This window comes from Pteropus vampyrus, unplaced genomic scaffold (genome assembly GCF_000151845.1).
Source record: "Pteropus vampyrus isolate Shadow unplaced genomic scaffold, Pvam_2.0 Scaffold940, whole genome shotgun sequence".
NCBI classification, from domain to species: Eukaryota; Metazoa; Chordata; class Mammalia; order Chiroptera; family Pteropodidae; genus Pteropus; species Pteropus vampyrus.
Window position 1 is genome coordinate 54613 of NW_011889721.1, and position 25977 is coordinate 80589.

The following is a 25977-nucleotide window of genomic DNA, read 5'->3' on the forward strand; positions in this document are numbered from 1 at the left end:
GTTGATTTCTATTAACCTTTCAAAGAAGAAAGTGGCTTGAACTTGAAACCAGAAAATTGAGGTTTTATTTTGAGATTTCTTAATGTAGTATCTATAAATTTTTTATTATTACCTATAAATATGTTTATTCTTAGACTATGTCCTGAGAAATAATGAATCCTTTAATATGTCTCCAAATAATCCAGTGGGAGCATGAGAATGAGTAGAGGTACAGATGAAATAAAAAATGGCCATAAATTTATGATTATGACAGCAGGATGATTGATTCATGAGGATTCAGTTGACTATTTTTCTACTTTTTAGTATGAAATTTAGTAGAAATTTTCTACTAAACAGTAAAAATTTTTAAAAATAAAGATCAATTTGCAAAAAGTGACAGAGCCAGTGAGTGGCAGAGCTAGAATTCAAATTTACTTGTTTACAACTCCAATAACAATGGTATAATCTCAGGGCAGCCTGCAAGTGAAAATTGATTTAAGCCACTTCAAAAAAAGAAAGATCCTGAATAATAAAAAACTAATATTTGTATCTGAATAAAGACAGCCAGATCCAAGGAGTTTCCTCATAAGATGTATCATGTAAAATGGATGGGAATAGATAATCTAATAGGTGTGCCTGTCATTTTCCATCTGTGTAGATTTTGATCCTTATACTAAAAGCCTACTACTATCAATATCTTGGGAGGCTTATGGAAGATTAAAGAAAAATTCTTTGTCCCCAGGGTCCTGTGGGAAAGTCTAGGAGCCTGTCTAAGGGACAAGGGAACACTGGGATGCTGTTAGAAGCCATGGGGCTATTGAAGAGACTGCATTTCACCAGGTGGTAGAAGCCATTCCTGTGGGTGCTTTGGATCTCATTTCTCAGCCATATTCACCTCCTCTCTCTGTTCTAGAGTTCTGGGTCCTGCTAATATCATTGGGAGCTATTGCTCAGAAGACTGGAGGTGAGTGTGTTCAAACAAACCCCATCAATCACCTGAAGCTGAGGAAAGGAACTTCATACTAACAAGGACTTATTTGGAGGGATGGTCCTCTTGGGCTTTGAGAAATTGATGCTGCTTCTTCTCCAGACATAGAGTTTATTACTGAGGGTTCTTCCTTGTGTGAAGACAGGCATTTCTTCCCTCTCCTTCCTCCATCCCATTGTTTCCAACTGGCAGCTGGCATTTTATAAGGGAGTTCAAACCCAGACGTCCATTTCCCACAGTTCCCTGTGCTCAGTGCCCACGGAATGCCCAGTGTACCAATGCCACTTTTTGCCGCTGTGATTCTGGATTCACTTCTCTGTCTGGACAGACCATCTTTAACAACACCTCGGAAGTTTGTATAGGGAAGAGGCTGAGGGAGGGCAGAGGGGTCATTGGATGTGGGGAGCATCTAGAGTTCCCAGCCCTTGAATCAGCACTAAAGTTCTTTGCCAAGGGTAGGAGAGAAGAGCCAAGAAACAGGGTGATCAGTTCTGATGGCCAAAGAGCATAGTGTTAAGAGCTCGAGATTTGGAGCTGAAGTGTCTGAATTCCAGCTGTATTACTGACCAGCTATATGAGCCCAAGCAAATTGTTTCGCCTCCCAGTATCTCAACTTTCTTATCTATATATCAGGGATAGTAATAATATCAACTTATCAAATTCCTGTGTGCTTTAAATTTTTTTTGTAAAAAACACAATTTCTGATATTAAAATTAATTTAAACTACATAATAACCAAATGAGTGGATACTGTTATTATCCTCTATTTATAAATAAAGAAACTGAGACTTTGGGAGGTAGCTTGCTCATGCTATTACAGCCAGTAATACAGTTGGAATTCAAATAGGATTAATTTGAAGTTCAGAAAACTCTCAAACATGGTCTCCTAAGAAGCACCTCTTGAGAAAGTCAATGCTGGTGCCATATTATAAATGAGGAAATGTGAGCCCTGAGAGGTGACTTGTTTAGTCACACAACTAGGAAGTGGGAGAACCTGGACCTACATCTTAAACTACAGCATTCTGAGTTCTGTCCAGTTGGTCCTGAGTTGAATAAAATGTGAAATATTCTATAGGCATTAATATTTATTTATTATTTTGATATAGAAAAGTAGTCACAAAATATCTTAAAACCCTGGTAGAATTTGCATAAACCAAAGCCATAATCTGATTCCATGAGAGCTGGAGAACAGAAGAAAAAGTAATGATGCTGTTTTCATAATTGGTGGAGCTCAGTAATAGCTACATGTGGGTTTATTATACTATTCTCCCCTTGTTAAAAATTGCTTTAGTCTCAGTGGTTGCATATTTATGTGTTCTTTGCATTTTCTCCTTTTCCAGTTTTTTCCTGTAAACACATTATTTTGTTTAGAAAGAAAACACGAGGGGTAAAATCATTTAAATCTGGTTGCTACCAATCTCAACCAGAATTTTGGCCATTCCTAGCAGTTCCCAATTGTGTTCCAGATATCAACGAGTGTGGCCCGCCTTTATATGTGTCTTGTGGAAGCGTTGCAGATTGTCACAATGTGGAGGGAAGTCACCACTGTGAGTGCACCTCTGGGTGCGAGCTCCTTTCAGGCGGCACCAAATTCAAAAGTGAGAAGGAGAACACTTGTCAAGGTAAGTAGTTTCCCATTCACATGTTCCCTCCATCTGTCTTCACTCTTATGCCCAGTCCATCCTGTCAACAATGAGGACTGCTTTGGAATTGTTGTTACTAGATCTCAGAGCCCAAGAAAGAGCACCTTTGGGTCTCTTAGGACCCTTTCCTCCCATTTCCTTTTCTTGTTCAGATTTACTCCACATTAGGGTACATTTAGAAGCTTCTTTATTGGGACATAATATGCAAGTTAAAGATTGGAAACAAATGACATTTGTCAATGGAGAATAGTTTAACATATGATATAGCCATATAATTATAAGCTTTAGAGCCTTTTCATGACTTATTTTTTCCTTTTGGTGGGCAGTTTTATGAATTTTAATGCACGTCCACACTTGGGTTACCACCACCATAATCAGGGTCCAGAACAATTAGTTCCATTATCCCTCCTTCTGTCTCTTTGCAGTCACTCTTACCTCCACCCCTAGCAATCCTTAAACTGTTTTCTTTTACCTATAGTATTGTATTTTGAGAATATCATATAATAAAATGGAATAATACAATGTGTTTGAGTCAAGTGTCTCTCACTCAGTGTAATGGTTTTGAAGTTTATCCATGTTGTTTTGAGTATCAATGGTTCATTCATTTTTACTGCTATGTAATATTTCATTGTATGGTCATACCATCCTTTCTTTAACAATTCACCCATTGAAGGGCATTTGATTGCTTCCAGTTTGGGGTGATTATGAATAGAGCTAAAAGAAAGAAAGAAGAAAGCTCTTGATAATTAGAATGCTTTCCAAGTTCTGTTTTAATAGAAAAACATGCTGCAGGATGGTTCCTATAGTGCGCCAATTGCTTTTCTTATCCCTAATCTTCTTCTTAATCCATGTTGAGATTTCTTTATGAATATATTTTAATCTTAAAACTCTGCAAATCTCTTTTAGTGGTATTTAGACAATAATTTCATCATAGGTATGACTTGATTGTCTACTATTGCTCTGAACTGTATGTCAAGGACTTTAAAAAGAACTGTGAAGAATAGACTCTGTTGCCTGGAGCTTTTTCTCCAGTGGACAGACAGACCTGTAGACAAATGCAACATAAATCAAAAAATGTGAAAAGGAATAGTCACGATGCAGAAACCACCCACTTCATGGGTGCACAATATCTTTCATCACTGTACCCCAGTGCCTGCTTCATGGAAAGCATTCAAGAAATGTGCATAAATAATAACTTGAAAGAGCTCAATTGTTACAGTAATCAGAGCTGTGATCACACTTTGGCCCCAATGCTTGGCCTTGATTTTGGCCAATATTTTTTTTAATCTCTGGTTTTGGTTTCCTCATATATAAGTCAGAAATTATAATACCTATTCTTGAAGAGATCGGCTAAGTTTTTGTTGTTGTTGTCTCTATTTTTTAATTTTATTAAATGTATTGGGGTGGCATTGGTTAATAAGATTACATAGGTTTCAAGTGTACAATTCTTTTATACATCATCTGTATAGGGCGTTGTGTGTTCACCACCCAAAGTCAAGTCTCCTTCTGTCACTATGTATTTGACCCCATTTACCCTCTTCCACCTCTCCCCCACTCCTGCCTTTCCCTCTGGTAACCACCATACCGTTTGTGTCTATGACTTTTTGTTTGTTGGTTTATCTTGTTTATTTGTTCGTTGCTTTCCTCTTTATATCCCACATGTAAAAATAAATCATATTGTTCTCAACTTTTCCTGCCTAACTTATTTCACTTAACTCGATATTCTTATGATTCACTCATGTTGTTGCAAATGACACTATTTAATCTTTTCTTATGGCTGAGTAGCCCATTGTGTGTTCACCAATCAGGTTAGATTTCTTTCTGTCACTACATAATTGACCCCTTTTACCACATCTGCCTTCACCCTCCCCTCTCGCCCATCCCCTCTGGTAACCACTAGTCTATACTCCATGTCCATGAGTCTCTATTTCTTTCTCTTGTTCGTTTGTTGCTTTTAAGTTTATGTACTACATATAAACGATATCATGTGGTTTTCAACTTTTTCTGTCTGGCTTATTTCGCTTAGCATAATTATCTCGAGGTCCACCCATGTTTTCGCAAATGGCACTATTTCATGTCTTCTTATGGCTGAGTAATAGTCCGTTGTGTATATATACCACATCTTCTTTATCCAATCACCTATCGAAGGGCACTTCAGTTATTTCCATGTCTTAGCCACCATGAATAATGCTGCAAGAACATAGGAGCCCATATATTATTAAAATAAGTGTTTTCAAATTTTTGTGGTTAGATACCCAGAAGAAAGATTCATGGGTTATATAGTAACTCTATTTTTATTTTTTGAGGACTGTCTCTACTGTTTTCCATAGTGGCTGCACCAATTTACATTGCTACCAGCAGTGTATGAAGGTTGCTATTTCCCTACAACCTCTCCAACACTTGTTATTACTTGTCTTGTTGATAATATCCATTCTAACAGGTGTGAGGTGGTATCTCATTGTGATTTTGATTTGCATTTCCTTAATAGCTGGTAAATTTGATCATCCTTTCATGTGTCTGTTGGCTGTTTGAATGTCTTCTTGGGAGATATATCTGTTCAGGCCTTCTGCCCATTTTTTTAATTGGATTGTTTATTTTTGTTGTTGTTGAGTTGTATGAGTTCTTTATATATTTTGGATATTAGCCCCTTATTGGAGATGTAGTTTAAAAATATCTTCTCCCATTCAGTTGATGGCTTTTTTGTTTTATCGTTGGTTTCTTTTGCTGTGCATAAGCTTTTTAATTTGATATAGTCCAATTATTTATTTTTGCTTTTACTTCTCTTGCCTTTGGGGTCAAATTCATAAAATCTTCTCTAAGACCAAGGTCCATAAGTTCAGTACCTATGTTTTCTTCTATGTATTTTATTGTTTCAGGTCTTATATTTAAGTCTTTTATCCATTTTGAGTTAATTTTTGTATATGATGACAAATGGCAGCCTAGTTTCTTTTGCATGTGGCTTTCCAATTTACCCGGCACCATTTATTGGAGTGGCTCTCTTTCGTCCATTGTATGTTTTTTGGCTTCTTTATCAAAAATATTTGCCCATATATATGTGGGCTCTCAATTCTGTTCCATTGGTCTGTGTGTCTGTTTTTCTGACAATACTATGCTGTTTTGATTATTGTTGCTTTGTAGTATAATTTGAATTCAGGGAGTGTGATACCTCCAGCTTTGTTCTTTTTCTCAAGATTAGTTTGGCTACTTGGGGGTCTCTTGGAGTTTCATAAAAATCTGATTTTTTTTGTTCCATTTCTTTAAAAATTGCCATTGGGATTTTGATGGGGATTACATTAAATCTGTATATTGCTTTGGGTAATAAGGTTATTTTAAGAAAGCACCTCAACATAATAAAGCCCATATATAAAAAACCTTCAGCTAATAATCATACTTATCAATGAAAAATTGAAAGCTTTTCTTCTACGATTAGGAGCAAGACAAGGATGCCACTCTCACCACTGTTATTCAACATAGTACTAGAAGTCCTAGCCAGAGCAATCATACAAGAGAAAAAATAAAAGGCATCCAAATTGGGAATGAAGAAGTCAAATTGTCACTTTGTGCAGATGACATGATTCTTTATATAGGAAACCCCACCTCCCACAACTCGCAGCCCCACCCAAGCCACATCCAGTTGTATCCTCAGTGAGTCAAGTGCTCCTTGCTGAGACTCACACTGGTGGAGGCAGCTAACCTCGGTTTCTGGTGTGGCCTTTTGAGGCAACTATAAGTACAACATCTGTGGATTGTTTGCTGAATCTAAATTTGGCCTACAGCTGAACCCCTCTCAGGACTGTGCCACTGAACACCTACTTCACAAATCCACACTAATAAGACTGAGAGACTTAGGAGCTTTGCTTTGTACATAGAAATAGACACGGAAATGCAGCCAAAATGGGAAGACGAAGAAGCAGAAACTATATGATAGAACAGAACAAGATCCAAATGTAATAGAGTCAAGTAATCTAACAGGTGCAGAGTTCAAAACACTGGTTATAAAGATGTTCAACGAACTTTTGGGAAGTGTAGATAAATTCAGTGAGAACTACAACATAGAGATAAAAAACATAAAAATGGAAGTAGAAATTATAAAAGGGAACTAGTCTGAAATGAGGAACACATTATCTGAGATGAGAAGTATATAAAATAGAATAAACAAAGGAATAAACAAAATGAATAAAGAAGAGGATCACATGCCCTAGCTAGAGGACAGGACAGCCAATCAAGACACTCAAACAGAATGGCAAGGAAAAAGAGGCCAAAGGCTATAAAGATGACTTAAGGAGGATATGGGACACTATTAAGGCTCCATATATTCATCTGATTGGTGTAAGTGAAGAAAATCAAGAGGTTAAACAGCTGTTTGAAGAAATAATGATGGAAAACTTCCCTAACCTGGTGAAGGAAATGGACATAACACCCCAGGAAGCTCAGAGGATTCCAAAATCCAGGGACCCAAAGAGGCCCACATCAAGACATGTCATAATTAAAATGCCAAAGGTTAAATACAAAGAAAGAATATTAAAAGCAGCAAGAGAAAAAAATAATAATTACATTTAAGGGAACACCCATATGACTGGCAGCTGATTTCACAAAAGAAACTATGCAAGACAGTGAGCTTGGCAAAAAAATATTACAAAGGATGACGACCCAGGATATATAACCAAGAATAATTTATCCAGCAAAGCTATTATTTAAAGTTAATGAACAGATAAAGAGCTTCCCAGACAAAAATAAGCTAAAAGAATTTATCACCATGAAGCCAGAATTACAGGAAACTTTGGAGGGATTTCTTTAAGAAGAAAAAACATGTATCAAAAATAAGAATAAAGAATGGTAACAACTACATTCCTATCAATAAGTACCTTAAATGGAAAAGAATTAAGTGCTCCAACCAAAAGATAGAGTGGCTGAAAGGATAAGAAAACAAGACCCTACATATGAAAAGGAAGGAAATGGAAAAAGATATTGCTTTGATGAACCTAGAAGGTATTTAAGTCAGACAGAGAAAGATAAACACTATATGACTTCACTTATATGCAGAATTTAAGGAATAAAAAGAAAAAAACAATCAAAAATAGACTCGCAAATACAGTGGACAATTTGGTGACAGACAGAGTGGAGGGGGGTTTGGGGGGTTGGGAGAATGGGGTGAAGGGTTAAAGAAGTACAAATTAGTGGTTGATAGATGGTCACAGGGATGGGGAGCTCGGCATAGGAAATGCAGTTAGCATTAATACAGTGGGTAGGTCAGGGGAGGGTCAGGAGAGGGAGGGAGCAATTGGGAGAGATCATTTTACTAACCATATAGATGTCTAACCAATGTACAGTATACTTGAAACTAATTAAAATTTAAAAAATAAAATAAATTTAAAAAATAAAAATAATAATTGAGATATTCTATATCAATACGTAAAGAACTTTCTCATTTATTTTTACATCAATATAGCTTTCCATTCTATGGATGTTCTATATTTTAACAAGCCTCTAATGATGAAAATTTTATTTTCAATATTTTGCTTCTACATTATTGCAATAACATTGATGGGTCAAATCTATAGCTGTAATTTTGACAAATATCGCCATATTTCAACACATTTCTGTAGCTGGTCAATGGATTCCTTGAATTTTAAAGTTTGGCAACTGTACTATCATTTCTGGCTATTGCCCCCATCCGCCCACGCAAGGTATTTCTTTTTCTTTTTTCATTCAAGATGAAATCATTTTATTTTCAGTTCTGCAATTTCACATTTTTTTAATAAATTTATTAGGGTGGCATTGTTTAATAAAATTATATAGGTTTCAAGTGTACAGTTCAATAATATATCCTATGTATATTGCATTGTGCATTCACCGCCAAAAGTTAAATTTCTTTCTGTCACCATATATTTGACTGCCTTTACCCTTATCCACCTCCCGCTACCCCTTCCTTCTGGTAACCACTATACTGTTGTCAATGTCCATGAATCTCTGTTGTTTGTTTTGTTCATTTGTTGCTTTCAGTTTTATATCCCACATATAAGTGCAATTATATGGTTCTCAACTTTTTCTTTCTGACTTATTTCACTTTGCATGATAATCTCAAAATACATGCACGTTGTCACAATAACAGCACCACACCTTTTCTTATGTCTGAGTAATATTCCATTGTATTAATGCAAGGTATTTCTTTTAAGTGTATAAATTCAACTTTTCTTTGTTTTTGAAATTATTTCTTGAAATCTATTTTTCAATATTTGTTCTCTTCATTAATTTGGTTTCCTTCGTTGAAGACACCAATTACACGTATTGTGGCTCTCCTTTGCCTAACTCCCATATTTCTTTTTCCTCTGATTCTTCGTTACCTCTTTTTTAGTGTTAATTTTGCTCATTTTTTTTTCTATTCCCATTTTCTATGTCCCTTAAAATGTTTCCATCAGGGTCCATTCTTCATATAACCTCCTTAAGTTTTGCCTTCATTACCATAGGTATTTTTCTCTTCCATTTATTTACTGAGCTTTTCTAATATACAATTTCACAATACCTCTCTTCTCTGAGGTCTTGTACCTCTTTTATTTCTTGCTTATAAAGGCAAGTGCTTCCTTACATATTTTTGTTCATGGTAAATAATGTCACAACTTTAATTTGCTCTATGGAAACAGTTATTTGGTGAGTCTTCCTTACTTACCATTTTTTTCTTTTTCCCATTTTTCTTGTAATATTTTGTATAAATAATGTGCTTGTTCTTTTGATTACTTGCCTTTAAAACAGATGGTTTTTTTAAAAGCAACAAATGATCAGGACAAACAAACAGAGACTCATGGACATGGACCATAGGCTAGTGGTTACCAAAGGACTGTAGACTAGTGGTTACTAGCGGGATGGGGGAAGAGGGAAGAGGTAGACTGGGTAAAGGGGGTCAATTATAGGGGGTAGAGGGAAGGTGAAATGGGTAAAGGGGATCAAATATGTGGATGCTGAAGGAAACTGGACTTTGGGTTGTGAACACACAATAGAATATAAAGATGTCAAATGATAATGTACACCTGAAAATTATATAATTGTATTAACCAGTGTTACCCCAATAAACTTAATTAAAAATTTGAAAAAAGAAAAAAAGAAAGCAGATGGTTTTTCCTGGAGGAGTTATTTCTAAGATATGTCTGTAAAAACATGGTCATGGATATATTATAGCGTATCACAGAGATTTTATGTGAGTTTTAAAATTTTATCCAAGCAAAATAAAATGTCATTTCATGTGCGAAAATCTGTGTTTTCCTCCACAGAGTCAAATTTCTTCCTATAAATGTGGTGTATTTGTGAAATTACATGCTTAGCTTCAAATCCTCTAAAACTCTTAACCAACTGGTATAAGGAAACACCTGCCCTAATCTTTCCCACTATAACAATCATGAAAAAGTTTATTTAGGTTTCCTCCTCTGTGCACCTCTAGTCCATTTTCTGTGATTTTAGCATCTCTTCCAATTATTCTCTAGTTTCACTGAAAATTTAAATTGTTTTTAATTCTCATTACTTGTGGCATTTGTATTATTTCCAAGAGGGATGTGTGTGTGTGTGTGTGTGTGTGTGTGTGTGTGTGTGCATACACATATGCACCAACTTTGGGCCATCATCTTCAATACCAAAATAACTGACTTTTTTCAGCCAAAGGTTTCCTTTCAAACTTGAAAAATACTAGGATTTGGAATGGGGGAAATGGGAGGGGAACAGGAGAGACAGATAAATGTATGTTCTTCTGTGGACCATCTTATTTTTCCCAGCCCAGAAATATTTTTTCAGCTGAGCTGGTGCAAATACTCATGAAGGTGACCTCAGGCAATTGCGTGGGTAAGAAATGGTGCAAAAATGGAGTATCACTTTTAGGAAAATAACCTATAAACCTAGTAAGTTTAGTGATGCACAGATTTCAGGATTGAAATCCAACTAATATGGTTCAATGGCTTGGTGTTTTGAAGGAGGGCTGCCCTATTACACGGGTACCATTGAGTAGAATAAGAAGTTCATAGGAGCCCTATCTCTCTTCTAGACCTCAGATCCTCAAGTAATTCATTTTGTTAATCAACTTTATTGGAGTGCAACATATTTGCAAGAAAAATTAGGTTATAAATATACAGTACATGAGTTTGACAATAATAAACCAATCTGCAACCACAACCCCAGTTAAGACATAGACCCTTTAATAACTCCAGAAAGGCTCTCAAGACAGTTGCAGTCAATGCTCTCATCCTCACCCCTAGGACAATGGATCTGATTTTTATCACCATACTTTACTTCTGACTTAGAATCATTCAGTAGAGTCATTCTCTCTATCATGTCTGGTTTCTTTTGCTCAACATAATGTCTATGAGATTCTCCCATGTTATGTTCTGTGTAACCATAGTTCATTCTTTTTAATGCTCCAGATAATCACGATGTATGACTAAATCACAATTTGTTTATCTGTTCTCCATTTCAATGAACATGTGTATTGTGTCCAGTCTGGGCTATTATGAATAAAGCTGTTATGAACATTTTTAAACATTCATTTTGTGAACATTTATTTTCATTTCTCTTAGGTAAATACCCAGAAATGGAATTGCTGGGTTATATAATAAGTGTATGTTTAACTGTTTAAGAAACACCAAACTCCATTCCAGAATAGATGTTACTTTTTGCATTCTCACCCAGAGTGTGTGAGAGTTCCAATTTTTCCATTTTGCCTATACTCGACACAATTGTTTTTGCTTTGCCTTTCTAGTCTGTGCACTTTGAAAATCACAATTTTACCCCAGAGTACAATAATGTGATAGTGATCTTCTCTTTGCTGGGTTTCAGGAGGAGGATCCTGCCCTGGCTGTGATCACCTATCTGGGGCTGAGCCTCTCTCTGCTGTGCCTCTTCCTGGCAGCCCTCACCTTCTTGCTGTGCAAAGCCATCTAGATCACTAGCGCTTCACTCCACCTGCAGCTCTCTCTCTGCCTCTTCCTGGCCCACCTGCTCTTCCTCATGGCCATCGACAGAACAGAGATCAAGGTACTGACACTGACCCAGAGGACCTCTATCCCGCATAGAGTATGCTAAGTTCATGGATATATGCTGCATTGGACATCTTTAAAAACTGGCCTTGGGTTCTGGGAAGGTTTGAGGATGTGAGTAGCTATTTTCACACTGACTGACATAACTAGATGACCAACCCTCTTCTAACAACTTATTCCTACGCATCAGAGTTCTTCCAACAACAAGGTGTAGTAGAAGTCCTGGGACCACACTTCACCTGACAATCCCACCTGGTGACTCTTACTCCTCCCACAGGTGCTGGGCGCCATCATCGTGGGTGCTTTACACTACCTCTACCTGGTCTCCTTCACCTGGATGCTGCTGGAGGGCCTGAACCTCTTCCTCACTGTCCGCAACCTGACTGTGGTCAACTACTCCAGCGTGAGCACGTTCATGAAGAAGTTCATGTTCCCTGTGGGCTACGGAGTACCGGCTGTGATCGTGGCCATTTCTGCAGCATCCAGGCCTCACTTTTATGGCACACCCACCCAGAATATGCAACATCTCACTGTCTTCATCTTCTCCATATGACAATAGCCAGCAGAGGACCAATGTAGCCTTTAATATCATGAGAATATGATAAACAGAGAAAAACTCAATCCAAAGATGTCTTCGTGGTGGAAGATTGTGTTCATTGATATAGCTAGCTGTTTTTAAGTCCTAGAGATTTTACATTGTTTTAAATGTCATTATATTGATATAATATTGTGTATATTAACAATACACTAATATATTAATGATTATTAATTAATATATAGTTGAAATAATTGAAGTGACAATTTTTTCTTTTATATTTTATTATTTTAAATATTAATAATATATTATATTGACTATTGGTATAATAATTGTATCTTATCTATTAGCAAATGTATATTAATATCGTATTGATTGTCTTAATTAAGAGACTGGTTTTTGTTTTTATTTATTTATTTCAATGTAGTTGGTATATAATATTATATTGATTATATTAGTTTCAAGTACACAATATGTAGTGATTCGACATTTTTATCCCTTAAAATGTGATTACTCTAATTCTAGTAATCATGGTCACCATGCAAATTTATCACAATACTATTAACTATACCTTACAATGTGATCACCCTAATTTAGTAATCATCTGTCAGTATGCAAATTTATCACAATATTATTGACTATATTCTCCATCTTTCTCCTAATCTCCCCCCACTAAGGGGACTGCGTTAAATCTTCTAGAAAGCAAAATTGAAATGAAGAGATGACATTGATTTGTGTAACCAACTTCTCTTAATTCTAGAAGAAATAGAGGATAATTTAGATAATGAAATAATTGTTATTACCAAAACTAAGATTTATAAATCACTTCTAATATTCAGTTATTGTTCTAAATATTTTTCATGTGTCAGCTCAAATCATACTCTGAACAACCCTCTGAAGTAAGAATTAGTATTATGTGAGTTTTACAGAGAAAATTGAGACACAGAGACTATTAACATGGCCAAGATCACAGAGCTGGTTGGTGGCAGAACTGGGATCAAATGAAGATAGTCAGTCTGACAGTAACAACATACTCCTAGACTGATAAAATTAATGTTCACCTGCATCAGATGAGGCCTGGCCAGCTGGCCTTCCTAGGTAGCTTAGCATAAAAGTGAGCAACTTCTTCTGTAAAGGGCTGAAGAATAAATCTTTTCAGCTTTGTGGGCCACATAGTCTGTTGCAACTACTCACCTCTGTCTTTGCAGCACAAAAGCTGCCAAAGACAAAATATAAGGTAATGAGTGTAACTGTTTCCAGAAAAATACATTTACAAAACCAGGTGGTGAGCCCTCTTGGCCCACAGGCTGCAGTTTACCAACACTGCCTTAGTAGCTTTCTCTTTTGGTGCATCCATCTAACTCTCTCCATGGTCCTCACACCTCTCTCCTCACTCACAATTCCCCTCACTTGGGATCAAGTTCCAATTCCGTCATTTCTACCCATGTGGCCTTAAGTTACTGACTCTGTCTCCTTAAGCCTCAGATGCTCGACCTGTGTTCATCTGAGTCCGTGTTGTCATGAGGAATAAATTATGTAATGCATATGAGCCCTGCCTTAACACTATGTCAGGTTACGGTGAACATCTTTTTACACTCTCCTCGCATGTCCCAAATTGTTCACCTTCTCGACACCTACTCATTGGTCATATCTCAGCATAAACACAGTGAGTTCCCTCAGGGACCCCTTCTCAACTATCTGAATCTCCTGTACCTCAGACTAGACTATGGATTCGGGTATAAGTTCTCATAGCTCCAAATACTTGATGATCAAACTCATCATCTTATTCACTTCTATTATCTAATTGTTAACCTTCCCACCTAGCTGGAATCACGCTGAGGACTGAGACCAGTCTATCTTAATTGCACCTGGGAGCCAAGCACAGATCCTGATACAGAAGCGAGAAAATATTTGTCCACTAAACCAGAAATTATCAATATTTTTTAATTGATATTTCTGCCAGCATTTCCAAAGGCCAAGACTTAAAAGCCAGTTTTAAACAGAATTTAAATGTTTAAAAAACAAGTTATTAAGGTGAGACTGACATGTAAAAAGCTGTACACATTTAATGTATAAAACCTTATGAGTTTGGAAATAAGTATACACCCGTGAAAATATCACCACCATCAAGAGCATGTACAAAGTTTCAATTATGAAAGATAATTAAGTTTGAAAAATCTATAGAGCATATGCTTAAAACTGACAATACTGTATTGTATACTTATAACTGACTAAGAGGGTAGATCTCAGATTAAATGTTCTTACCAAAAAAAGCAATAACATTAATAATAAAGGAGGAAGGAGGAAACTATCGGAGGTGAGGTATATATTTATTTATCGATCTTTTTATCCATAAAAGCAAAAATAGTCTTTGATCACTGTCCATCTCTCTCTTAGATGCTGGCTCCACACACACAAAAGATTTATATGGACCTTCCTTGGCCCCATCTGCACCATCTTCTCTGTGAGTAATGGATGACATCAGCCATCCTTCCTGCCCAGCTGAGGGCCAAAAAAAGAGCAAGTGTATAAGGAGGGATACAGGGCAGGAGAGCTGTCATTCTACTTGCCCAAGACTGAGGGTCCCCAAGTAGGCATGATGTCAGTTTAAACCAGGACAGAGTCGTTTCCTGAGATGTCAGACTTTCCGTGCTAAAACTTGGGAATTCCCATGCAAACTGGGATGAGTTGGTCACCCTGGTTACAGGACAAGAATGTGCCTGGGTTCCTTGATGTTTGGTCTGGTTTTCTATGACTGCTGTGTAATAAAAAAAGCTTCTTACTTGCCGACTTAGGGGTTGGATGAGCTAGGAGGAATGTTTACAGATATGGAATGTATTCAATATGCCTTGTGGGGATTTTACAGATTAATTTGGCTTTCTTTCTGATGACCTTCTGGATTCTGAAAGTCAAGCTCTCCTCACTCAGCAGCGATGTGTCCACCCTCCAGAACACAAGGTGAGATGGATCAGAGGGCCTCACCCCTCCCTACAAAGCATGGTCCATGAGCAAAGCCACATGGTTCCTAGCTCCTAGTGTTCTTTCACAGGGATGCTGAGGGATTGGAGGAAAGAGATGCAGCCACCTTCCTTGGAAACTAGCTCAGATAATTGGGATTTGCTGCTGACACACAAGACAAAAACATTTCATCCATTCATACTCCAGCATAAAACTACCTCAGCTATGAGAGAACTGACTATGTTCTGATAAACAGGGGTTACTTAGGATATTATATAACTGTTCCTGGAACCCTGCATGTACTTTCATGCCCACAGCTTCATGAATGCTCTTCCCTCTACCCTCTCCACTCTTCCACCTGGTGAAATCATGTTCCTTATCCACATATCACATCTTCTAAGAGGCTAGGGATAACCTTTGATTTCCTCAACTTTGCACACAATGAATAGCCTCTATTTTGGGCAAAGCATGCCCTGGATCACTTCATGGAGAGAAGATGGAACAGTACTGTATGGCACCCAGGAAGAAGTACCTCACACTTTACAAATAGTATAAATGACCATTTGATTTAGTCTTTCCACTGCACTGTAAGGTCTATGAAACAGAAATCTTGTCTTCATTATTTTCAATGCCCAGGATCCAGCACAGAGTCAGGCATACAGAACATACTCAGAAATATCAGTTGAATGAAATTGGGAATATTTATGAAACATTGCAATCTATTTAAAACCCATGTTTTGAAGTGTCGCTACCATCCTCAGTCCAAGTCAAATGCCAATCTGGACACAAATAGCATTTATTTCAAGAGAATAATTGAGAGCAAAGACTAAAGTTGATCATAACTCAGTCAGAGGCATCCATGGGCAGAGATGAAAATGGCCTTGATTCTGTTGCTCTGGGTACACCATGGGTCTCCCTTCTCCTCCTACTCAGAATGCTGACATTCAAAGCGACAGCTCAGCTCTTCATCTTGGGCTGTACGTGGTGTCTGGGGATCCTGCAAGTGAGTCCAGCTGCCCATGCCATGGCCTACCTCTTCACCATCATCAAAAGCCTACAGGGTGTCTTCAACTTTCTGGTGTACTGCCTCCTCAGCCAGCAGGTACCACTGTCCGACTCCCACCCAGAACTCTTTCCATCTTCCCTCCTCTCATGGAGCTGACTCAGAGCATGCTTTACCTCTGCAGGTCTGTGAACAATACAGGAAATGGTTGAAAGGAGTCAAGAAAACCAAAGCTGAGTCTGAGAAATACACCCTCTCCAGCAAGGCCATGTCAGATGCCCCTAAACACAGTGTGGTAAGATCACACATTGCTCCCAGGGCACTTCTTTAACTAATCTTATTGAACTCTCATGCCCATCACACTGGACAACCTGGGTCAATAGTAGGGGATGCCATAAGATAACCTACACTTAGTTTAATGCTAGACTCACTCAAAGACGTTTCCTGTTGTGACTGGACATCTTCCTCTACTTTCACTCACTATGTTCCAGCACTCACCTTGACACTTGCACATGACTATCATCTCATTCCTCACACATGTAAAACACCACTTTTTGTGACATGGTGCATGTGGTTTTTAATTTTACTTGGTGAGAAGATACAAAACTCTTCCTCAGTAGCAAGCTCAACAAGCAGGAACTAATGATCTGAGGCAGTGATGTTCAAACTGCTTAGAGTCACAGCATCATCCTTTCTTCCAAGTTTTCCAATGCTACTCCTCTATACAAAGAACAATTAATACATAGTCTATATAATCATAATACTTCAGTGAAATAAGTCTTAGGTTGGGTTGGAGACTTTCCTTGAAATTCTGCAGTCATTCCTGGTATTATCAGCACATACCCACATGGATATCAGGGAGGGTGATTTCAGAGATCAAAGGAGAGATCATGGCAGTGTGATCCTAGCAAACATTTGTATGTTCATGTTTACAAACCTTTTTCATATTTTTTGTTCACATGCTCTTCACATCAGCACTTGGAGGTATTACATTCTTTTTTCCAGATGAAGAAAGTGAGACTCATGGGATTTATGTAAATCGTGCGATGACTTCAGCCTCTGTAACTTTCCCCAAGCTTCAATTTGCCCACCACCCTGCCTGGCGAGTCTTCTGCATTTCTCTCATTCACCTGATTATTCACCCTCTACAAGTGCTACTTCCCAAGCCCTCTACTCTTCAAAGATCTTATCTTTCTAACTCCTCTTCCCAGCAGACATTCCTACCAGCTTCTTCCACAGCAAATCAAGTCAGCAGGATTAAACAAGGTCCACTTTGTGCTCTCAAAGTACCAAGCATTTGCCATGTTTTATTCCCTCCTCATTCCATCTTGTTGTCACAGACCAAATGTGCTTCCCACTTTTTGAGGCTAATCCTTCCACCTACACTTATTCTCAGCCCTCCTGACTTCTCGATAAATTTATATTATTGTTCTTATAATCTCTCTTCAGTATATTCAGTTTCTGGTTCTCAACAGCATACATTCTACTTTAATTGCAACATGCTAAGTCTCTCTTATTAAAAATTGTCAAAGATTTGATTCCTCCATGTCTTCCTTTACATACTCAAAACTGGATTTTCACTCCATTATTCCGCCAAAAGACCTCTCTCTTAAGCCTCCAATGACTTCCACTGACAAATATTTTTTCGTCATCTTAGCAGTTTGAATGCTGCGGTTACTTCCCCCTTTTTGAAATACTCTTCTTGTGTCCCTGGCTTCTATTTCTCAACACCCTCTACCTCTCTATATAAGGCTATCTCTCTAGCTGAGCTTTCTTCCTCTCCTTTATACTTCAACTACTGTACTTGTTTGGTTCTGGAAACATTTCTATTCTCATTTACACTCTCGTAGAAGTGCAAATTGGTAATTACAAAAAAAAATAGACAATCTTATCTAGAGAGACGGCAGAAAGAAATAATGGCCCAACATTCTTTTCCAACCCTGAATTATCTGTCAGCCCCAGACCACTATTTCTCAGTGCCTACATGACACTACTACTTACATATCTCAGAAGCAGCCCAACATGGCCATAACTGAACTTATCGTTTTTGTTGTTTTTTTTTTTTTACCAACTTAATCCTCTTCAAGATTTCTCATCTCTTTGAGTGGCATCTCCATCTATCTCCTTGCACCTGGAATATCAGGGACCTGAAACATCTTTGATGTTATCCTGTCCCTATCCTGTTTTACCCCCAAACCAATCCATTGCTAAATCATGCTACAATTTCCTCTTCAGCTCACAAATCTGTCTTATTGACACCATCTCTATCATCTTCTCCCTAATTTTAGCTGACATTCCCTTGGCTAGACTGCAACATCTTCATAACTGATCTCCTTCACTTGCTCTTCTCTCTTCTCCAATAGTTTTCCACATAAAATTCAGAATAATATTCTCAAAACAAAAATGTGATCATGTACCACTTGCATAACGATCCTCCAAATGGTTTCCCATTGCCCTTAGGAGCAGGACAAAAATATATGAGGGTTCCAGTTTCCAACTCATCCTTACAAAACTTGTTATTGTTTGTCTTTCTTATATTTTAGGGTGTGTGAAGCAGTTCTTCATTCTGGTTTTGATTTGCATTTCCTTAATGTCTAATGATGATGATCTTTTCATGTGGTTATTATCCATCTGCATATATTTTTTTGGAAAATAGTCAAATCTTTTGCCAATTTTTATTGAGTCATTTGTCTTTCATAGTAAGTTGTAAGTTGTAAGTTGTAAGGATGCTATATATGTCTGATAACAAGATATATAATGTTTCATTAATATTCCCTTGACAGATATATGATTTGCAATTATTTTCTTCCATTCTGTGCTTTGACTTTTACTCTCTTCATAGTGTCCATTAATGCACAAAAGTTGTTAATTTTGATAAAGTCCAATTTATCTATTTTTTGTTCACTTTTGCTTTGGGAGTCATATTTTAAAAAGATTTGCCTAACCCAAGGTCACAGAGATTTACACATATGTTTTCTTTCAAGACTTTTAAGTTTTAGTTCTTTAGTTTAGGTATATGATTTATTTAAATTTTTTAAATGGTGTGAGGTTTTTAATATGAAGTAAGGTACCCATTCTCTTCCATGTGGATATCCAGTTCTCCCATCATCATTTATTAAAAAATTATTTTCTCCAATGAATTATCTTGACATCCTTGTCAAAATTAATTCATGTAAGTATAAAGATTTACTTCTGAACTCTTGACTTTTTCCATTCATCTATATTAATTATTATAGCTTTGTAGCAAGTTTCAAATTGGGGAATTGACTCTACAAATTTGTTCTTATTTTTTCAAGATTATTTCAGCTATTCCGTGCCCCTCGAATATCCATATAAATTTTAAGATGTGCTTATCAATTTCTAAGAAATATTTAGCTGAGATATTGATAGGGGTTGTGTTGAATCTGTAGATCAATTTCAGAAGGATTACCATCTTAACTATAATAAGATTTCTGATTCATGAACATGAGTTGTTTTCTATTTCTTTAGGTTCTTTGACTTCTTTTGACAATATTTTCTGTTTTAAGTGTACAAATCTTGAACTTTTTAACACAGTATTATTTTTACACCTTCCTCTCAGGAAAAATTATAATGAACAGCTAAACCACATGATCTTTTCTCCTGGAAAATGTGGAAAATTCTGAGTTGTCATCTTTTTGGAAAAGAGTATAAAAAATATTTCTTTGTGTTTGTTACAAGTAACTCTTCAGGGCACCATAGTGGGAGAAAGTATGCAGGAAAAGTCTGACATTCAGCTGATGAAGAATATGGTTCATATTCTTGATATGAAGTAAGGTATGCTCAGCTCACTCCCACCACATTCGAAAAACTACAGCCAATTACTCAATTGCCTTGGGTTAAACCCTCTACTTCAACTGCTTCTTCTACAAAGATGTTCCTCAAGTTGCAGATATTTAATAAGGAAAACACAAATGACTTTCTTAAAATATAATGAGAGAAAAATAATATTCAAATATCTACACAACTAATCCTAGTTGCCCAAGACATTCCTCATTTTAGGATTGAAAGTCCTACATCTGAGGAAACACCTTGGTTACAAGCAACCAAGACAGTTGGTCTCCCTACCTTCATGTCTCAATTTCTTCACTCTTCATTTATAAAGACTTACTAATTTATTAACTCAAAAAATATGTTTTTCTTACTCACATGTGCTGTATTCAAATCATAACAAATCTAATTCCTGATTTCAGAGCTTACATGAAAAAAATAACTTGTTTTTTAGTTAGAGTAAAGTCTGAACATTATGAATAGAATATCTCATCCTTACATTTTATAATGTGATCTGTGGAAAAAGGTGTACATTGCTACTGCACATTTTGCAGCATGTATTTACACAAAACATATTATTTCATCATCAGCATGTGATTTAGGAAGATCTAAATCCGGAGCAGTTACACTTAAAAGAAATTCCCTGTGGGCTCCTACTGACCAAATCTGTACCAATTTTAAAATCAAGGAAAATTATTTAAATGATTACAACATATTAAATTTTAAAATTCCATGATTCAATAGTGATACCTAAAGTATCAGCCAATAAATGTAGAAGGTATGATAGAGTGAGAAAATCATGGAGTTTTTTTTCAATATCCTGTATGGCCACTTAAAGTATGGGGCATTCCACAAACTAATTGGTCTGGACTCTTCTAAAGCTATCATTTATCTAAAAATTATCATTTTTAAAAGTGACTAGTTTAAAAGAGAAAAAAATGATATAAAATGAAATTTGGTGTCAATTTAGGTGGGACTCGAGTTCAGATATGTGGTTATAAATGACATTTTGGAGGCCACTGGTATAATCTGAATATGTATTAGGCATTAAAAGTTAATATGAATTTTTTTTAATTTTCTTGGATATAATAATAGTATTGTGGTTATGTAGGAAATACTTTAAATGCTTCAATATTTGCTGAAGAACTATTGAAGTGTCATGATGTCACCCAATGACTATCAAATGTTTTAGCAAGAAAATGAATATGTGTGTATATAAATTGAGAAAGCTTTTAATGTGGTAACATGCAGATTACTGTTGAACCCAGATGGAGCGTATATGAGTGTTTATTATATCATTCTTCCAAATTCTATATTTAAAGAGGGTAAAATGATGAGTCAGGAAAATAAACATATACATCAATTAATTATTAATTCATTAAAGTAATACCATAATAAAATTCCTAGATGTCCAGATCAAATGCTTCTACTCTGTAGGAAATATTTTATTAATAGATATTTTATGCAACTATGAATTTACATGACTATATGGTGATAGATTTAAATCAAAAATTAAAAATAAAAGTAAATTAAATATTAGGAAATAGAGATTTGTATTTCTTCTTAGGAAATAAAAAATTCAAACGAGTATCCCTCTCAACCTAACAGTAAGAAAAATCCATATTAACTAAAATAGCATTAATTTTCTTGAACCCATAAGAGAGCTGAGGTGACAGTAGCCTAAAATCTAAGGAAAGACAGGCTCATCCAAGGAGAGATCATCAGGAACACTGAATCACCTATAGCAGAGGATGAAAAGAAGTAATCTTTTCATGCTCTGCTAAATGCCATACAAATAGTAAAGAGAAATTCACCTACATTTTTAAATGAATGGCTAAAGGCCAAGTGCAAAATCAATCATGAGAGTATAGTCTCTGAAGGAGTGTCAAGAATTCAGAAAGATCCTCTCTGAGGTGCAGTCACACAGAGGTCTACAGCTGAAGGTAGAGAAATGATTTTAAAAAAAGAAAAAGAAAAAAACCTCTGTCAAAACGACCCCACCGCAAACACAAAATAACAAGGTAACACTAGAATAAAGTGAAAGCCAGGGTGACTCCAACTGGATAGTCTCGAGCCTCCTCAAAATTATCTTTTCAGAATAGGTGTGTCTATTGCCAGTAATAAATAATATATACTTAAGTGTCTACTTTACTACACACATTGTCCCGCATTCAATAAAAAAATATAAAACACAAACAAAAGCAAGAAAAAACAACCCATGAAAAAATCAACAAAACCAGACTTAGGGGTAAATTAACAGACACTGAATTTCAAATAACTGTGATTACTATGTTAAAGGCTTTAGAGCAGCAGTTCTCACCTGGGGACATTTTGCCCCAGGAAACATTTTGCAGACAATTTCTGGAGACATCTTTGGTTTCACAGCTGGAGCGGTACCTACTGGAAAGTAGTGAAGGAAAGCAAGGGATTCTGCAATATTCAAAGCACGGACAGCCCAACCAAAAAATTTTACATGTCCCAAATGTCAGTTATGCTGAGCTCGAGAAAGGCTGTTCTAAACTCCCTTACAAATGCTAGAAATAAGTATCTCCCTTTACAATATTAGAAATAGTAAAATTTCTATAGCAACATGTAAGATGTAAAAAAAGTAACCTTTTTCTTTTAAAACATTTTTATTAAAATGTAGCTTACAATATTATATTAGTTTCAGGTATGCACTTTAGTTATTCAACATTTATATACCTAAAGAAGTGATCCCCATGATAGGTCTAGTAACCGTCTGTCACCATACAACATTATTACAGTATTATTGACTGTATTCCTTATGCTGTACATTACATTCCCATGACCTATTTACTTTATAACTGGAAATTTGAACCTCTTATTCCCCTTCACCTTTTTTACCCTTTTTAAAAAAATTTCAGTTACAGTTGACACTATCTATATAGCTGAAACTAATATAAAATAATTTTGAATGTCAAGAAATAGTAACTTTCAACTGGAAACTTCATGTTCTCTTCTGTTACCCCCAAAGTTAAGAACCCCTGTTCTACTACAAAAAGTGGACAATATTATGAACATTTGGGAATTTTCAAAAGAAAGTAGAGGTTACAATTTAAAATTTTATTAATAGCATCTTTTTAATCAAAATCCAAAGGCAAAGAAAAAAATGGACAAGATTTACTACTTAAATAAGTCTCTAGGTGACAAAAAAAATTAAAAGAAACTTGAGAAGATAAAATATTTGCAATGTTAATAAAAGATTAATATCTTCATTGTACAAAGAAATTCTAAAATTTGATGGTAAAGGAAAAAATATTTAAAATTATAAGTAATAAACAGAAAAAGAAAAACAAAATGCTAATAAATAGAGCAATCAAGGAAATTGAAATTAATACAAGAAGCTAATATTTCAGGCATTAGACTGGAAAAACCTACAGGGTTGGATAACATCAAGTATTGGTTAGACCAGGGTGAAATGGATATTCCCCTTAGGTACTAAGTTAACTTGATATAGACACTTTACTCAGCATGAGTTACTAGCTATGAAAAATTAAGATGCACACAGGTTAGGGCTCAGCAATCCCACTTCCTTTAATCTGCCTTAGAGAAACACTCTCATATTCATAGGAAGATATTTATAAGAAGGTTCTTTACATTATATCTGCATGAGTGAAAGATTAGTTGAGTGCCTGGAGCTTATAAGGAGAATACACATCCTATTCATTACAGATAAGATTTCTGCTGAGGGAACTGTGATTGAGACAGAGTTACAGAAGAAATTTGCCACAATCTTTCATTTGTGGTGAGTGACTGAAAATTACAACATAAGCACATAGTACTTATGTACTTAACAAAAATAGAGTAAAGAAGAAAAGATGTCTTCTAGGTGCTTGGAAGAATAGTTCAAGTTTTCTCAGTAACTACTCCTTTTTATTTTGACATGAAGATCAAAAAGAAATACTGAAAAAATGATAATGCTAAAACTTACAAGGAAACACAGGCAGCTCTGAGAAACCAGCCTTATATGTATTAATGTAGAGAGCCACAGTTCTCACCTCAGTGCAGGGGCCATGACGCTCTCTGGGTGGAGCAGTTAAAAGTAACCTATGACTATACATAGACACTCCCTCTCTCTACCCAGGAAGAATTCAACTCCTAGGTACTGAAACCTTGAGTTCTGTATTTGACCATGGGCCTTACTTTTGTATATCCAGATAACAGCTCAAGGATTTCATCAGCAGGTATAGGGTCTTTACCTTCCTCTAAACTGTTTTGCATCCATATGTCCATCAAATAATCAGCTATGCATATACTTCATATTTGTAATACTTCTCTCAAAACTAAAATATTTACTAATAGGGGTCAGTTAAACAGATTAGAGTTCAACTATAATAGAAAAATGTAGAGAACTGTGAAGATAGAAAAAAGAAATATTTTCATTTAAAAATACTAGTCACAGAATCTTACACATAGTTTGATACAAGATTTTGATATAAACAAATTTATGTAGATTTTCAGAAAAATTAATGTGTACAAAGTGTAAATCTTGAGTACCTTTGTCAAAGAGAAAGAAAAATGCACATCCACATGTGCCTGTGTGTGTGGGAGGAGTCTGCAAAGGAGTTGGGGAAATTTTTCATATTTTGCTGTATATATACATTAAGTTATTTAAAAAGCATGTTCGTATTTCTGTGATTTGAAAAAATAAAAATAAAATTCTAAGTTGCTATAAAGGAAAAAGGAAGAAACTCATATATGTGGATAACTATCCACTTCTCACTTTAAAGTGTTTATATCTAGGTGGGGCTTCTCCTCTGGATTATGGGGACAATTCACAATTTTTTTCTTGGGGCGTTTGTATTTTCCACGCCAGTTACTCTGCCTGGAATCTCACTCCCCGGAAACCATTAGTTCTCCATAAGGCATACAATATCCTTTGGATCAGGGTAAGGAGGAGGAGCAAAGAACAACCAGTCACCCCCAATATTATGTCTTCACTGCTAGAAAATGTCCAGCTGCTTCCTGAGACAGACGGTATACAGAACTTTTCTCAACATGCGAAGATCCTGAAAACAGGGCCCTCCCCGGCAAAATTCTGCCGAACAAAGCCCCAAGCAGTGGTCCCAAATTCACTATCTACCACACTCTTATGGTATTTCAGTGCTGGGAAATTCAGTTTGTACTGACTTGAGTTTAAATACTGGCTCCGCTATTTGCTGTTTATTTCACCTTAGACTAATTACTTCAAACGGTATGTCTTAGTTTCCTATTTCTAAGCCCTCTCATTAGCTCCCCGAACTCTCTCCGGTGACGCTCCAGATTAGACCCAACTACTTCTTACAGGACCCCGCCTTCTTCCCACCATCATTCACATTCTCTCATCAGGACTCTTCAACCACAGACTACCACTCTGGCCCACACCACCTCTTGGGGCCCCAACAGTCTCCCCCATTTCCTCCAGTTCCTTTCCAAACTCTTTCTTCCAGTTTCTCACAACTACCGCACATGGAACGTATATTTCCAAAGTTCTCAGAATCCCCAACGCCCAAGCTTTGGATTCCTGAATCTTGAACTTAGATTCCTGGACGTCGGATACTGCAATTTCCTCTGTGGGTCCACTGTCTCCAATTTTCTGGTACAGGAAGCCGATGGCTGGTTCCCACGCTTCTCAAGTCATAAACTTCCGGTTTCCAGGCTCCGTGGATACCAACTTCCGGGACTCAGCGGCAAGGGACGGAATGCTAGCTAAGGTGCTTTTTATCCACCAGGCAAGAGGAGGTCCTTTCTGCTCTTAAAATCCTCTAAAGTAGATAGCTAGGAAGAAGACTGAGCGCAATACGTTCCCTGCAGAACTTTAACAGAGAAAAAGCACAAAACACTCAAATGAATGATCAATTAGAAGTGCCTAAGTGAAAAGTTATTTCAATTTTAAGGAATGCTGGCTCACAGAAACAAAGACTGAATTAATTCTATGTTAACCCGGAAACATCTCCAACAGAAAGTGAAGTTAAATTCTTGGGTGTTTTTAGTATATAATAGTATATAATTTAGTATATAATTCTAAAAGTATATATTTATTAACATTTGAATGTTTACAAGCATATA

The 25977-nt window shown here is 36.4% G+C and overlaps 1 protein-coding gene across 1 annotated transcript; it reads left to right on the forward strand.

The window, feature by feature from the left end:
• Positions 1–1230: 1230 nt before the first annotated feature.
• Positions 1231–25621, forward strand: LOC105309911 (adhesion G protein-coupled receptor E2-like). Its single transcript, XM_023526472.1, is given in 10 exon segments — positions 1231–1323; positions 2433–2588; positions 11424–11621; positions 11901–12142; positions 14556–14622; positions 15025–15116; positions 16050–16218; positions 16304–16414; positions 22207–22315; positions 25359–25621. Coding segments are annotated over 10 exon segments (1500 nt in total).
• Positions 25622–25977: the final 356 nt, after the last annotated feature.